We start from the raw sequence: 17,692 nt of genomic DNA on the forward strand, positions 1-17,692 counted from the left end.
AGAGACAGGGCTGATATGGCCAAGATTCCGTATGCTTCAGCTTGTGGCAGTCTCATGTATGCCATGGTTGCTACTAGGCCGGACATTGCGTTTGCAGTGGGAGTGGTTTCTAGATACATGGCCAACCCTGGCAAGAAGCATTGGGATGCAGTGAAAGGTGTCATGAGATACCTGAAGGGCACACAGGATATGTGCATTTGCTTTGGCAAACAGGATGCATTAGTGCATGGTTACACGGATTCGGATTATGCCGGTCATCCAGATAACCGGAAGTCTACTACCGGTTATGTATTTACATTCACAGGAGGTGTTGTGTCATGGATATCCAGGATGCAGAAGTGCACAGCCTTATCTACTACAGAGGCCGAGTATATTGCAGCCACAGAGGCTTGCAAGGAGGCATTATGGCTATCTCGGTTAGTGGTTGATTTGGGTTATACAGGGGATATACCATTGTTGCATTGTGACAGTCAGAGTGCCATCCAGTTGGCAAAGAACCCTGTCTTTCATGCAAAGACGAAGCATGTGGATGTGAAGTATCACTTCATCAGAGAGGTGATAGAGAACAAGGAAATTGAGCTTGTTAAAATTCATACGGATGACAACCCGGCTGATCTGTTGACAAAGAGTTTGCCTCCGGAGCGGTTTGCTCATTGCAGACACTTGGATGAGGCCAGTTTCAGCCTTGATATGGCCTTGTATATTATCATGTACATGCTGATTTTTTTCTTTTCCTTTACTTAAGGGCACTTTGCCTTTAAGTGAGAGGTTGTTGGGGTAAAGGCGTTATGCCCACCCTTATAGTGTGTACAAGCCCATAAGTTATAGTACATAGTACACTTAGTACTTTTAATGTACTAAGTGCACTATGTGTACTAGTGCAATATACATGTGTGATAGGGGAGTCACACACTCATGCTATAGATGAGTTGACTTATCCCCTCAACTCTCTCTCTCTCTCTCCCTTGTTCTTCTCTGTGTATGTCTCCCACATGACCTAACTCTAATCCTCCCACACACCTAGTGGACCGCCAGTTGGACGGGAACAACTACGGCATATAGAAGGTAATGATGGAATTTGTTTTGGAGTCCTATGACTTGGCTGATTTCATTGTTGTTGGGGTTCCGCGGCTGGAGTTGGATGAAGGGGAGTTACCCTCTATTCGGAAGGAACGGGAGGCACAAGCAGAGATATGGGATTATGTTAATGCCCGAGTCCGTTCTTTCATCTTCCTCAATTGCACACCACAGGTGATCAATCACATAAAGCATATGACGCTGGATAGAGGGATTTAGCAGCATTTGGCTTCTCTCTACAACAGGGTATCACCCATGAAGAGAATCTCCTTGGAAGTTCAGATGCGAGTGATGAATCCTGCAAAGTTGTCGACGATGCGGGAGCACATCAACAAGCTTCAGGCTCTTCAGCAAGAAGTTCTCCAGGCAGGGAAAGAGATATCACAGAGGATATGGCTATAACATTGTTGTCACATTTGCCCTCTCAGTACTCAGTCTTTTACTCCTCTTTGATCACCAGTGGCAGGCTCAACACCATCACATGGAGCTTGTGCCCATGGTCTTGGACCAGGAAGAGCGATTCTCGAACCCTCCACACGGCGGAGGTTCTGAGGCCTTGACTGGCCAAAAGTCGAAAGGCTGTAACAACAACAACAAGGGCAAAGGCAAGTCTTCTGAGGAGAAGCCCGATTCAGACCGAGAGAAATTGAAGGCCGAGAGGACCTGTAATGATTGTGGCGAGAAAGGCCACTTTGGAGGAAGTGTCCCAAGCGGACTGGGAAGAGTGTTGATTCTTCAGTTTCAGCTGTAAAGACTCTAGCCTTTGTGCACTTGGAGATGTTGGACACCGATGCTTCATCTTCTTTAAGCGAGGAGGCAGTTGGCTTCATTGCCAAGGATACTCGGGAATGGATTCTTGATAGTGGTGCTTCCAGGTACATGACTCCTTACCATGACTTTTTTCTGGATCTGAAACGGTAGTCAGGTCGCATTTTCATTGGCGATAATTCCACCATACCGATTCACAGTGAGGGCTGGATGGAGATCATTTCCGATGGTAGAGGGAGGAAGCATTCCTCTCGGGTTCTTTACGTCCCCGCACTTGGTTTTCATCTTTTGTCAGTGCATGAGGTTTGCAAGACTTGCTTCCGGGTGGAGTTTGAGGAGCATTCTGTTGCTTTACGGCACCACAAGATTGGCTAGGTTGTTTGGGAAGGCGGCGTGGAGAATGCTATATACAAACTCTCCGCACTCTCCTCTTTGACAGGCTTTCAGATTGGTGATTTGTGGCACTTTCGGTTTGGCCACTTGAATGTGGATGTGTTGCGGCGAGCTTTTCGGGACCAAATGGTGGTTGGCTTGCCAGATGCTGGCAGCAGGTAAGGACGCTATAGTTCTTGCATTCGTGTTAAGCAGCACAGGGCTTCTTTTCCGAAGTAAGCTTCCAGGCGGGCTTCGAAACCTTTGGAGTTGGTACACATTGACTTGTGTGGGCCTATGCAGACAGCATCCTTGGGAGGTTCATTGTACTTTATGCTACTTTGATTGTAGCAGATTCACATGGGTTTATTTTCTTTCACAGAAGGACCAAGATTTTGCTCGGTTCAAGGAGTGGCATGTGATGGTGGAGAAATAGTTTGGCTTGTAGATAAAGACTCTTCGGGCTGACAAAGGAGAATAATTTTCTTCCAGTGCATTCGTGCGGAACATGGCATCAAGCGGGAGCTGGCCAATACAGGTTCGCCATTAGAGAATGGAGTAGTTGAGCGTAAGAACAGGATTGTGGTGGAGATGGCGAGGGCGATGCTGGAGCATCGTTATCTTCCTCGTCCACTTTGGGAAGAGGCTGTGGCTACGGCTGTCCATATACTCAACTGTTCTCCGACGACTTCAGTACCGAACGTGACTCCCTTTAAGGCATATTTTGGCAGGAAACCAGATGACTCCCATTTCCGTGTGTTTGGGAGTGATGCATATGTTCACATTCCAAAGAAGAAGAGGGGGAAGCTATCCTCGGCTGAGGAGCAGTTTCATGGAGCAGCAAGAGGCAGCCAACTATTGCCTTGTCGTCTACAGAGGCAAAGTATTAGGCTGCTTGTGGTATTGCTTGCGAGGTTGTGTGGCTGCGGAGATTGCTTGGTGAGATTGGGTTTCCACAAAAGGAGCCCATGGTCATCTAGTGCAATAACCAGAGCTGTATCGCTATTGCTCTGAACCCGGTCTTCCATGCCCGGACCAAGCACATAGAGATACAATATCACTTTGTTTGTGAGAAGATCTTGGTTGGTGACATCTTGCTTCTTTATTGTTCGACGGAGGACAATGCAGCGGACCTCTTCATGAAGTCAATACCTCAGGCCATGCTCCGACGGCACTCCATGCTCCAGCTCACTGGGGTTGGTTCCACATCCAAGAGCTGAGAGGGGGTGTTAGCAGTCATCTCCTGTCTCTGTACACACGGTTGGGGTAAAGGCATTATGCCCACCCTTGTAGTGTGTACAAGCCCATAAGTTATAGTACATAGTACACTTAGTACTTTTAATGTACTAAGTGCACTATGTGTACTAGTGCAGTATACATGTGTGATAGGGGAGTCACACACTCAATGCTTGAGTTGACTTATCCCCACAACTGACTCTCTCTCTCTTCTTCCTCTCTGTTGTATGTCTCCCACATGAAACCCTAATTTAATCTCTCATTCAACTGGTATCAGAGCTAGGGAGTGGTAGGGTTTCTACATCGAAAGTCAGCTAGGGTTTGTGCAGTGTGCAGTGACTGTGTGTCCCTGCATTGAACAAGTCGCAAGCAGGTGGACCTTAAGCAGGTCTGGCGCAGGCAAGTAGCTTGCAGGTGTGTGACCAAGCAAGCATGGTTGAAGAGCCGATAGCCTGTGCGAGTGAGCCTGGAGAAGAAGCGCAAGGACACAAACGTGGCGCAGTCTGTGTGAGCGTTAGCCACAAGGCGTAAGGCTACTGGGTGGAGGCGGCGTTGTGTGTCCCCGTGAAGCGTGTCCCCGTGAAGGCGAGCTCGAGCGACTGGGTGGCGCACCAGGAAGGGGGCGAATCTTCAACAAGATCGCCGTCGACCATCAGCTGGGAGGAGTAGCCGTGGGGCAGCGTCCACAGCCGTGAGACGCCGACTCGTGAGAGGAAGGCCCGTCGCATGGTGGTGGTGCGGGTGAGTAGGCGAGGTGGAGAAAGACAACACCTTCAACTGCCCGTCGCCTGTCATTCACCAACAAACGTGTCCCCGTGGGATCTTCTTCCCGACTCGCTGGGGCAGCGCCCGTTGAGGTCTTTGGCGCTAGAGGGAGGTCTTCTTCCCGACTCGCTGAAGCAGCATCTCTCTGTGCCCATGTCTTGGGCTGCTCTCTTTGAGGATACTCACGCCCGAGGAGTCCTTCATCTGCACAAATTTTCTGCAGCAGCATCAGCACGACCCCTCCTTTTTTCTTGCAATCAGAAATCAAAAATTCAGAGGTATATGCTTCAATTTTTTTTTGGGATTTGCAATTGAGCAGGTACAATCATCAATTGAGCAGGTACAGGTGCCAAATTGCTCAAATTTTGAGCAAAATTGGCAAAATTGGGTGACATTGGTCACAATCAGAGTCAATTTGCAAGAAATTGGATGTCAAAATTTGGGGCTTTTGATGTAATTGTGCAATTAAGCATTCATACATGCTGTATGATGTGAGAAATCGCACATTCGGGCAAAATTGCAGCAAATTGCAGTGCAGAACAAAGGGCTTTTGTGCCGATTGGGTTGATTTGCATGCAGGCACTTGCATTTGATGCTTTGGGCAATGTGTTGATGCTTGTCAAGCACTCAATGTGCCTGTAAATCAAGGGGCTTTTATGTACTGGATGTATATGTGGCCAGGGGGAAGCACTGTGAAGACTCTGGATGCCTTCATGTGCGTTAATGTACCATGTATGATCAGAAATTGATCTTAAATCAAGGGGCTTTTCAAGATTTTATGCTTGTTGAGCTTGGCAAAGCAGCAGGCAAGAACTTTATGCTTTGAATCCTCAGAAATCCACTTGCAGTCAAGGGGCTTGTAATATGCGGAAGCTTCGGAGAAGGATCGGTACTTCAAAACTCAGAAAACAGCACTCTTTTCGCGACGGAATTAACGCACAAACTGAAAGACGATGTGCAGAAAAAAGAGAGAGAAGGGGGAGATGGAGAGGACACAGTATTGGGTCCCAATTACCCTCTGTAGGGCCCCCACCACGGATGGTGTATTTGCTTTATTAGAATGATGTAAATCTGAAACAAATACAAAGTACTTGACCTTTTCTTGGCTGGAAAACCTGCCCTTGACCTTCAGTCCTTCACCCCTTTGCTTTAGCAATGTTCTTGGCTGTCCTGGCCCTTGGTTGCTTGGAGCACTTGGTGAATTATGAGATGAGATGAATGAGATCTTGGCTGGGTTTTTATACCCCTCCCTTCATGCAGTCGGCTGGCTTCAGGACAGTCCACGACTGAGTATTTTTAATAAAGTGTTTTCACACTTGTTTAGTTGCTGTCCAGCCTGCGCACATATTCTGGACAGCACCCTGGCTGCTGGGCATGCTGCGCATGGGTGTGGGACTGCCCCCCACACCTGGCCGCCTGCTGTTTAGGGCTTTAACCTCTGTCGGCTGCCTGTCCAGAAGCTCTGGAGCTGGCCGACAGCCCTCACAGCCCTTGCCTTGGCTGGTGGGCAAGGCTTGGGCTCTCCTGGCCCCTTGGGGGTGGTTCTATACCTCCCCCATGCCCATACTAAGTATGCACAATGCAAATCCTTACACTGGGGTAGCCCTATGGGCTGGCCCCATCTCTACATGCAACCTACATGCCTACAGAGGCCTAGCATCCAGTTGCAAACCAGATACTCAACACATCTGACATCATTCCAGAGGGAGACTCACAGCGCGAACTGGCACTGCTTCATGTGCAGGACAATGCACACCTGACCTTGGACTCATGTGCAGGACGATGCACACCTGACCTCGGACGACTGAGATGGATCCCTGGCTGACTCGTCCCGGACTGGGCTCACATGGGACCAGTTCACCATCCCAGGTCCTGCACCTACTGTACAGAAATGTCTACGTGGCATCCAAGTGCGGGATGCACGTGACAGGGCTTTTGCTCAATTTCAGTCTGGGACTGTTGTATGCAGTGGTGGGGACTGTAAAAGTCTGATTTTCACTCATTTGGACAGCCAGGAGAGCATTTATTGCTACTGTACCTGCTGGTATAGATTCATATCTTCCCACTCTTCAGCAGTAAGAGAAGCGGGCATTACACCCCTTTCTTTGATAGGCTTGTGCTGCGTCTTCTGGAGCAACACACTATAGCACTGGGTTTGCCAAATATCATAGTTATGTGAGCCTTCAAGCTTCTTGATGTGAAGCAATGAAGAGCTCTCACCTGTGGTTGCCATAGCAATATGCAATTTGTCAATGCCTGACTCCCTGCAAGTGTGCAAACACTGCACCAAAGCACACAAAGTGCTCACAGTTGTTCTCCCAAAGTTTATCTCCCATTGCGGAAGCACAAATGCAACTCTACTCCCACTGTATGTGATGAAATCACCAAAATCTGGTTGCTGCAGATTTAGGACAGCACCTTAAATGTACTCTGTTCCCCTTCCAAAGTACTGTACAGCAGTACTAAGTGCTCACCAATGATATACCAAACCTGTACTGGCAAGTACAGCAGCTGAAATTGAGATTTTTGCTCACTCAAATCAATGTGTAGCCATGCCAAAACTTGTACAAAGCTGTACCAGATGAGCTAGCAAGATCCACCATCATGTTGTCTGTGTCAGACACTTTACTTTTCAGCATTCGTGAAGAGAAGACAGCTTGGGGAATGTGGCAAAGATTGCAGGACTTGTATGCCCAGCAAAGTGCCTCAAGCAAAGTGTATTGGTTGAAGAAACTCATAGGTCTTCAAATGAAGGAAGGGGCGTCTATGGCAGCCCATCTAAATGAGTTTAATGGTATTGTTAGCCAAGTTATAAATCAAAAGTTGGCAATGGACGATGAGTTCAAAGCCACCTTTCTCTTATGCACTTTGCCAGAGAGTTGGGACACATTCAGGACAGCCACTAGCAGTTCGAATGCTATGCTGTCATATGCAGATGTTGAGGGTGCTCTTCTTCAAGAAGAGATGAACAGGAAAAACAACTCTGTTGGAAAGTCCAATGCAATGAATGCACGTGGGAGATCCCAGCAAAGGGGTAAAAGCCAAGAACGGGGAAGGAGCAAGTCTCGCTCCAAAAAGGACTTGGAATGCCATTATTGTGGCAAGAAGGGACACATCAAAAAGCAATGCTACAAATGGAAGAATGATCAAAAGGAAAAGGGAAAAGGCAAAGACAAAGACAAAGATGAAGCCAAAGATGTAAAGCCAAAGGGCAAAAGTGGAGTCAAGATTGAAGAAGTCAATGTGTCACATGCAGGTGACAGTGAGGATGAAGTCCTATTCACGTCTTCACTTGATGCCCATTCACTTCTTACAGGAGATGGTCATGGTATGCACTCATGGATCATTGATTCAGGTGCCTCCTTTCATGTCACAGGTTGCAGAGACTTGTTTGTCAGGTATACTGCTGGCAATGAAGGAGTAGTTTATTTGGGTGACAACCATGCATGCAAAGTTCTTGGCAGAGGTGATGTGAGGCTTGTGTTTTCAGATGGCTCACAGCTTATGCTCCATGATGTCAGGCCCAGGCATGTGCCTGAGATCAAGAAGAACCTGCTTTCTATTGGACAGCTTGATGATGCTAATTATGCTACCACATTTGGTCGTGGAAAGTGGAAGATTAGTAAGGGCTCACTGGTTGTTGCCAGAGGCTCTAAGGTGGACACTCTTTACTTCATGCATGCAGGTGTTTGTCACCATGCTAATGTAAATGCAACCGAGCGGCCGGAAATCTCTATGTGGCATAGCCGGTCGGGACACATGAGTGTCAAGGGAATGGAGCAATTGTCTCGTTTTGGTTACTTGCCTTCTCTAAAGTTTTCAAGTTTTCAGTTTTGTGAGCATTGTATATATGGCAGGCAACTCCAGTGTCCCCACAAGAAAGCTCTTGGACAGAAAGATGCTCAGTTAGAGCTTGTGCATACAGATGTATGTGAGATGCCTCAGCTTTCTTTGGGAGGGGCAAAATAGTTTGTGTCATTTATTGATGATGCCACACGTAAGGTGTGGGTTTATCCTCTTCGTTTGAAGAGTGATACATTCTCAGTGTTTGAGAAGTTTGTTGCTCTTGTTGAGAATCAAACTGGCAAAACACTAAAGGCTTTGGGTTCCGACAATGGTGGAGAGTATATGTCCAAACAGTTTCAGGACTTTTGTGATGCTAAAGGCATCAAGAGGGAGCTCTCTACTCCTTATGATCCTCCACAAAACGGGACAGCAGAGAGGATGAACAGGACCATTCAGGAGAAGGTCCGTTCTATGTTGTCACATGCTGCATTACCTCATGGTTTTTGGGCTGAAGCTGTTATGACAGCCGTTCACCTTATAAAGAGGTCACCTAACACGAGGCTTGGTGGGAAAGTGCCAGAGGAAGTATGGACAGGGAAGCCTCCGTCATACAAGCACTTGAGAGTGTTTGGTTGCGTTGCGTACGTGCACATACGCAGGGAAATACGCACCAAACTTGATCCTAAGTCTCACAAATGCATATTCCTAGGATATGGTGACAGAGGTGAAATGGGGTATAGACTTTGGGATCCCGTGAATAGAAAGATTATACGCAGCAATGATGTCATTTTTGATGAAACATGCATGTATAAGGAGCCTGCAAGGCAACAGGAGCCTGGCAGAGTCATCTTTAATGATGATGGACATCATGGACAACAACCAAGGGCTGTAAATCAGCCATTACAGCAGCAAAACCAGCCCTTAAATGGTGCTGAAAATGGTCCGAATGGACAGCCAGAGATGGTAGAAGATATCCCTATGGATATCCCACAGTTAGAGGAGATACCGGGCATGATATTTCAACCTTATGGCATGGAACAGGAGCCACCAATAGGTGATATGCAGGCTGGACAACAACCTGCAATTGATGGTCATTGGGTACGGAGGTCCACAAGACCCTCCAGAGCCCCTGACAGGTTTGTTCCAGGGGTTGACTACTTGATGCTTACTGACTGTGGGGAGCCCTCATGTTATAAGGAGGCTTTACAGAGGGCAGACAAGGCTCTTTGGGAGCGTGCCATGAAGTCAGAGATGGATTCTCTGCACAAAAATGGAACATGGAAGTTGGTGCATTTGCCTACAGGCAAGAAGGTTTTGCCATGCAAGTGGGTTTACAGGTTTAAAGTTGCACCTGATGCAGAGCTAAGATACAAAGCCAGGTTAGTGGCTAAGGGCTTCAAGCAGGAATATGGTGTGGACTTTGATGAGATCTTCTCTCCTGTGGTCAAAATGACCACACTTAGAGCTGTATTAGCTTTGGTTGCTCATGATGATCTGGATTTGATTCAGATGGATGTGAAGACTGCTTTTCTTCACGGTGATCTCCATGAGGAGATATATATGCAACAGCCAGAGGGTTATGCAGTGAATGGAAAGGAGAAGCTTGTATGCAAGCTGAAAAAGAGTCTTTACGGGCTCAAACAGGCACCAAGGGAGTGGTATTATAAATTTGATACATTCATGAAATCTCAGGATTTCAGGAGAAGTGACATAGATCACTGCTTATACACCAAGAAAGCTTTCGATGGCAGTCTATTGATCCTCATCTTGTAGGTTGATGATATGTTGATTGCCAGGAAATCTCGTAAAGAGATGGATGCATTGAAGAAGAGGCTGCATCAGACCTTTGATATGAAGGATTTGGGTGATGCAAATCACATTTTGGGTATGCGGATACTTCGGGACAGAAATCAGCATGTGTTGTATTTGTCTCAGAAGGTTCAATATGGACGGGGGGAAGAAGACTAGTACTCCTTTGCCTCCATATGTGAAACTCAGTGCTATGGACAGCTCACAGTCAGATAGTGGCAGGGTTGATATGGCCAAGATTCCATATGCTTCAGCTTGTGGCAGTCTCATGTATGCCATGGTTGCTACTAGGCCGGACATTGCATTTGCAGTGGGAGTGGTTAGTAGATACATGGCCAACCCTGGCAAGAAGCATTGGGAAGCAGTGAAAGGTGTCATGAGATACCTGAAGGGCACACAGGATATGTGCATTTGTTTTGGCAAACAGGATGCATTAGTGCATGGTTACACGGATTCGGATTATGCCGGTCATCCAGATAATCGGAAGTCTACTACCGGTTATGTGTTTACATTCACAGGAGGTGCTGTGTCATGGATATCCAGGATGCAGAAGTGCACTGCCTTATTTACTACAGAGGCCGAGTATATTGCAGCCACAGAGAGGCTTACAAAGAGGCATTATGGCTATCTCGGTTAGTGGTTGATTTGGGTTATACAGGGGATATTCCATTGTTGCATTGTGACAGTCAGAGTGCCATCCAGTTGGCAAAGAACTCTGTCTTCCATGCAAAGACGAAGCATGTGGATGTGAAGTATCACTTCATCAGAGAGGTGATAGAGAACAAGCAAATTCAGCTTATTAAGATTCACACGGATGACAACCCGGCTGATCTGTTGACAAAGAGTTTGCCTCCAGAGCGGTTTGCTCATTGCAGACACTTGATGGGCATTGGATGAGGCCAATTTCAGCCTTGATATGGCCTTGTATATTATCATGTACATGCTGATTTTTCTTTTCCTTCATTTAAGGGCACTTTGCCTTTAAGTGGGAGGTTGTTGGGGTAAAGGCATTATGCCCACCCTTGTAGTGTGTACAAGCCCATAAGTTATAGTACATAGTACACTTCATACTTTTAATGTACTAAGTGCACTATGTGTACTAGTGCAATATACATGTGTGATAGGGGAGTCACACACTCAATGCTTGAGTTGACTTATCCCCACAACTGACTCTCTCTCTTCTTCCTCTCTGTTGTATGTCTCCCACATGAATAACCCTAATTTAATCTCCCATTCACACACTGTCAGGGCCTCTGTTGTGGGTGTGCTCGCCCGTATTGGGTGTCTTCCCATTTTTCCTCACTCTCCGTATTTTTTCCCATTTATTTGGAGCTGTGTTTGGGCTGTCGGCTGCCCCTAGGTGTCTGGACGACTGAGTTTGAGCTGGTCCTGTGATCTGGCGTTGCCTGACTGTACCATATTGCTGGTCGACTACTGAATTGCTGGCCGACTGGGTATTTCTACAGGTCGTGGGCACCAAGGCAGCAGTCGGCTGACTTTGGGCTGGCCAACCAGCAGCCAGGGCCATATAAAATGGCCCCTTGCCCTTACACTTATTCATTGTGTATTCCAGGATTTTATTGGTGTATATAGCACAGTTACACTAGCTTCTCTCTCTCTTTCATCTGTGTATTGCTCTCTACTGCAGTTGTCTTCATTTCCACTGTGCATTCTTACACCCTTTGCAATGAAAACCCTTTTTCCCCAACAAAAAGACACTACTCTTCCTTGCTAAAACGAAACTACCACCCATCGCCTACTTTCCTTTTTCATTCTCTAGATTTCTCCATGTGCTTCTTTATGCACAGCTACCCTTTCTAGCCGTTGCATGGCCTTCATATTTATTCTTTTTATACTACATTATCTACACACTATGTTCTGGACTAGTATATGTATATCATATATTTCTACAACTTGCTTTTTCCTTCTCTAAGCTTGTTTATGTCATGAATCCATTGGGCTCAAAAAACCTCTCACAACGTGGATCATGAGCGATAGCTTGCACTTCTCGGCACAAGGTCAGTACTTGTGAGTTCCTTGACTCATCGTCATGAGAAGGTGAACTTTAGTAAGTATAAGAGTAAACTCGATGCCACAACTCTTCGTTGTTGGATTCATCAGTTTGAAGCCTCCTTTGTTGCTGGTAGGAAGTCAGACATAGAGAAGGTGGTGTTAGCTAGTTGCTACATCGAAGGGGAAGCCATCTCATGGACTCAGTGGCCCAAGTCAATTCTAACTATGGAGTTACTAACTACAGGTGGGACCAGTTTTTCAATGACCTCGAGAAGTGGTATCTACCACCTCATTATCTTGAGCGGCTCGAGGACGAGTTTCGGAGATTGTGCCAAAACGCGCTACCTATCCTACAATTTGCAAACAAAGTCACTCACCTGGCTTTACAGTTGCAAAAGTTGGATGTAGACAAAAGAGGACAATTCCTTTATGGTTTGGACACAAATTCAATGGGATGTGACCCCGCCCGGAGTAGCCAAGGCAGCCAGTGTCTCTGGCAAGGGCCAAGACTAGACCCAATCAGGGTCTACCCTAGGAGCCTCTGGCTCCAAGAACTCGAACAACGGACCTCGCCTTACTCGAGACCAAAAGGCTTTGGTTGGCAAGATGGGTGGTAAGATCAGTCCCAAAGAGCAGGAACAATACAAGGAGGAGGGACAATGCTTCTTTTGTCATACAAAAGGACACTTCTAGGGCTTTCCCTAAGAAGACCCATGCTTAGACCAAATCCCTGGCCTCGAGAACTGTTGTGGTGAGCCAACCTCCCACACCTACTCCCGAGGTTGTCACCAATCCTCTAGGTCCCACACCTCCCTAGGTTGTCGCCGATCCTCTAGCTCCCACACCTTTGGTTGGCGCCATTGTTAGTCGGGAGCTCGAAAATAGGCATAAGGGCAACCATGACCCGGAGTATGAGTGTAACGAATTGCTCAAGACCTTTGGCTGCATAGGTGGCCAGAGAGTTGTTGTCTTGTTTGATAGTGGTAGTACAAACGACGCGGTCACAAAACAGGTTGCTTGGCGAGCCCTGTTCTTGTTGACCTCAATAGATAAGAAAGTGAAGAGTTTTAGCACGGGCATGACAATGAGCATCAAGTTTGAGGCTCGCCAGGCTAAATTAGTCATACAGTGCAGAGAATTTGTGCGGGATTTCATGGTTGCCTCTCTTGTAGGAGTAGACATAATCTTAGGGATCCAATGGTTTCACAAGTTTATCCTACACATTGATTGGGGCCAGCACACATTCTTGATTACCCGAAATGTATCAAAGGGCCTAGTAATCATAAAGTGTGAACCCGGGGTACCTAACTTTCTGGTCATTAACAAGTCGGATCCAATGGTTTCACAGGTTTATCCTACACATTGATTGGGGCCAGCACACATTCTTGATTACCCGAAATGTTTCAAAGGGCCTAGTAATCATAAAGTGTGAACCCAGGGTACCTAACCATCTTAAAGCTAAAAAAGAGATTCGGAAAGGCACACAGTGTGCGGTGATCTACGTTTAGACCACCTAGATCATGACTAGTGTTTTGAATAATCATTGCTGTGACACTCGGCAAAATTTGTAGCAAAAAGCATTGTGGAGGAGTAAAACTAGTTTGAACAGTTTAAGCAAGAACTGGTAAGTATCACGGTGTAGGGCCGAGCTCAAACACGAGTTTAAACTGTAGTTTGGAATGCATCAACAGTTGATGTCATGTGCATGACATGGCTATGCCTGAGAGGAAGCAGATAAAAAGGACTTTGAGGGAATGAGCAGGGGCTGAGGGAATCCCAAGAGGCATATTGTTGATGCAGGATCTGGCCGACAGGGTATTGGAGGTCCATGTGGCGGGTTGGCAGCAGATTGCATATTCAGTGTATTTTTCTGCTGGCCGACAGCAGTCGGCCAGCCTACAGGGGAGTCCCTTTTGATGGGGCAGCCCAGGGCTTGCCAAGATTGTACTACCTTTTTGTACATTATGAATATACAGCGCTCTCTCTCTCTCTTCTCCATCTCTTGCTTGCGTTTTGCATCAGCTTGTTCCAGGAAAGGTGTTTAGGGCTGAAAGAAGACTCCCAAAGCTTCCACATGTGACAGTTGAATACTGAATATAAAAAGATGAAAACCATCCAATGTGAGGTGTCTCAACAGTGAACACTTGACAAAAATCTAAGTAGCCAGAGTGCAAATCTGCAGACAAACCATCTCCCAAACCCGGATTTAAAACTGAGGGTTGAATCACAAGAATTTTCAACTCATGTTTGTGAGGAGAAACACTCAAAGGCTGGTCTGTACAGTGTGAAGTTGGGAAGGAAAACCGAGATGCAAAGTGGAGGGAAAAAGCAGGGGAAATAGGGTTTCCTCAACTCATGAATTCAGAAAGCAAGCTTGCATCCTACCTACAGATTGAAAAACAATTTATGGTGATGGATGGAGCTAAGGATTCACAGGTAATGAGATTGGAAGAGTTAATAAGCATTCTCCTTGGTTTGGTGGACTCGAAGGTCACTCAAGTATATTGTATTGGAGTGATTGTTTTGAGGATTACACTTTCTTGGGAGATGGTTATGTAGCTCAAGCGACATTTTTCAAATTTCCTTTTTGTGAACATCTATGATTGATTGGGTGGTTTTAGTTTTTAAAGAAGGAACATGTTTTGTGCCTAAAGGACATTACTAGGCTGGCTCTTTATAAATGAGACTAGGCATATAATTAATACAAAGTGACTTGTGACTGCTGTTGCTTTTACTTTGTTGGATTTTTAGCGGTCATTGTTAGTACCTTTGTGTCTCTGTAGTTGTGTGCGATTAAAGAGAGATCGAAAAAAATATGAGTTGTTTCGAAACATGTAGTATTGCAAGGGCTTCAAAAGTTCTGTCACGTCGATATTGTCTTATAGACTATTCCATTGGGTTTTTGAGTTTGAATATGCTTCCTTCAACAATGATAACATAGTTTAAACCTAGGCTTTGGGTAGAAGCACAATTTTGTGGCCCTTTATGCGAAAAGGTGGTGTCTTGTGTTAAGAAATCTGCAGCAGGACAATCGTTGTGTGTTGGGGCTGACATTTGTGTATTTTTCATGCTGTGTTTGTGGTGGACACAATCTTGCAGGCATTTCATGGTTGCTAATGCAACAGTGTCATTTGGTTTAATCCTTTCAACTTATCCAGGGCCACTTAGATACGTGACTATACTGGTGAGGATTTTCATCTATGGTATTTTTCATTTGATCAATCCTTCTGTCTTTTGAGACCAAATCTCATGGGGAACCCTCATGTTGGGTTTGGAATAACTCTAGTGTCCCGATCCACATTTTAAAGCAAGACACCATAAAAGGCGGATTGTCCAGATGCAACTAGTTGATGCCATTGTGACCGCCTTAGTGCCAGGAGGACAGGTGGGAAATCAATCCAACATGTTGTGGGGATTGCTTTGTTGTCAGGGCCACCAACCAAAACTGCAAAACATAATCAACTGTGATTGTTGTGAAATCAGGTCTTCTTGCAATCAGATGTGAAAGAGGTGGCAGTGGATATGAAGCGTCAGTTTGATACCAAAGTGGGTGTATCCTTAATTGATGAACTTCAAGCCAATCCTTCAATACATGACGATGAAGGCTGGCTTTTAGAAAATCCTTTGAGAATACGAACGGAGCGTGAGATTCATGCAGTCGCGACAGGTGGGAAAATGTACCGTAATTTATACACGAGACTGTGATCATGTTGTGGACATACTTCACAGAAGTGATTGTTCATGAAAGTGAGATGCATTTACTTTTCCAGAGCAGTAGTTAGCAAAGGAGGGGAGCCCAGTAACATAGTAGGAATAGAGTAGGTTATTCATTCAGCTATACGAGTTATTTTAGGGGCCCATTTTTAGGCAGTCTGGTAACTCTTCATAGCTCTTCAGTTCAGTTATTTTTACACACACTAGTTTGATTTTTGTCATGCAACAACAGCCCTATTTATCAGGGCAGAGCAATTATAATTCACTTCATCAAAGGTCGAGAGTATGCTGTGGATCCCAGAGAGAAAAGAGGAATTGAAAGCTGGCACATGAAATCAAAGTACAAAGATAATTGCCTTCTTACAAGCACATGAAAAAACTCAAAACATGTTTCTGTTACATGGAACCACAAGAGCTACCGAATATGATGGATTTGGGAGATCATTACTAGCTTGGCATCATGGAATGTGGAGAAAGCTAGATGCGCTGAGGTAGCATTCTATGGAGGGTTTACAAGCCTTTTATTTGCAGTCAGTCTCTATCATTTGGAATTACATTGTCCACACCGTGTCTGCTGTCAACACTAGGATTCAAAGTAACTCCTTGATGCTCAAGAGCAGAGCTTTTGGAAAAACGTGAGTCTCTTAAATGTGATTCAGTTGATATTTGATTTCGTTTGGTTGAATGGTCTCCTCTGTGTTGGACAACCCCTGTTTGCTAAGGTCCACAGAAGTGTTCATTAATTAGTGACAAGTAATGTTGGTTGACATATTCATGTGCAAGGAGTCTATGAGAGCATCTACCTCATTCTTGATAACTATCCTTGAAATTATAACAGGTGCACTTCTGATAGCATCCTTGTTATTAAGCCTATTCCTTCAATATATTTGATTGATTAGGCTAGACGTGTCGTGACTCATAAACACTTCACACCTATAGTGTACGTGTACTGATCGAAAGTAACAAAAATAATGATTCAATGACCAGTTAGTGCTTTGCATTCTTAGGCTAGCATCAATGCCACCTTTAAGCAAGCTAGCATATTGTCTTTCTTGATTTAGAGAAATAGAGGCGAGCCACGTCGTGCCTCAAAACACATTAGTGTACTCTCAAATTTTTGCATCTCCCTCGTATTATACATTTAAATGGACATGAGAAACCACATGCACCATCTATATCCTTGAAATGTAGACTTCCCTCTCTAGCAATGTTCTCAAGCATAGGACTCCCTCTAGTTTTTCCTTGTCTAATGGGCTAAAGGCTAGCTGCAGCAGTTCCTTTTTCTTTTAGTAGACTGTTGGCCCTCTTGTCAGTAGAGCTACCTCTTTCATTATGCTCTCCCATTGTAATTTTCTCTTGTATGTGCGAGCCTAAACATTTCATTGATTTTTCTCCAAGTAGTGCAAGTGCATAGAGTTCTTTAATTGTCTTCAAATCCTTCAAGCTCTTTCTCAACATCAGCTCATCAACATAGTTCTATAGATAGTATTTCAGCCGCTTGGGGATGCTTAAATCAATCCATCAATCAATTTGTTGCCTCTTTTTTCATCTCCATACATCCTTTGACCCTTTCTTCCTCTCTCTCTCCATTTTTGACGTCCTATATATTTCAAATTGTATCTCAAATTGAGGAGTTTCAAAGAGAAAGTGTACAAATGTTTGAGCTCTATGCAATTGCAAATTTTGTGGGCACATGTCTAGTATTGGCAAGTCTTGTCGATGATATGACACCCAAGCACAACTTCAAATAACTCTCTCTCTCTCTCTCTCTTTATCACACACACCAAATGTAGTGTGCTAATCCCTTTGATAAGATGGATGTGTCCGCGTTTCAAATTTGGCAGGCACAAATAGTAAGAAGGCAAAAGAGAAAAGAAGATTTCTTGCTTCCCCAAACAACCATAAGCTTGTGGTCAGGACAAGTGCCCAAAGTACATTAAGAGATCTAGACTCTTGGAAGAAGATATTGCTCTTTTATGCTAGCTTTGCATTCACTTTGAAAGTGTGGAGGAGGGAGCTCCTTTGACTGATGAAGCAGCATCTAATTAAACAAGGCTTGATCTTGTGAAGAAGTAGAAGAGGACATTAAGGTAGAGAAAGAAATAGTAAAAAGAACTTGATGTAGGGGAATTTAGAGCTTCTACAATTTTAT

The 17,692-nt window shown here is 45.2% G+C and overlaps 1 protein-coding gene across 2 annotated transcripts in view; it reads left to right on the forward strand.

Annotated features, from left to right (window-relative positions):
- LOC147634921 (uncharacterized) overlaps nucleotides 1-16,213 on the forward strand; it is a 32,862-nt gene extending 16,649 nt beyond the window's left edge. The window contains exons 6-8 of one of the 2 annotated variants that reach the window (XM_086804183.1): nucleotides 14,926-15,010; nucleotides 15,113-15,211; nucleotides 15,310-16,213. In XM_086804183.1, coding sequence (XP_086660309.1) covers nucleotides 14,926-15,010; nucleotides 15,113-15,211; nucleotides 15,310-15,531 — 406 coding nt within the window. In that variant the 3' untranslated portion in view covers nucleotides 15,532-16,213. The remainder of the gene's footprint in view (nucleotides 1-14,925; nucleotides 15,011-15,112; nucleotides 15,212-15,309) is intronic. The other variant, XM_086804184.1, reaches the window with a different exon arrangement.
- Nucleotides 16,214-17,692: the final 1,479 nt, after the last annotated feature.

Source organism: Cibotium barometz, chromosome 10 (assembly GCF_041138505.1).
Source record: "Cibotium barometz isolate CiBa-2024 chromosome 10, ASM4113850v1, whole genome shotgun sequence".
NCBI lineage: Eukaryota > Viridiplantae > Streptophyta > Polypodiopsida > Cyatheales > Cibotiaceae > Cibotium > Cibotium barometz.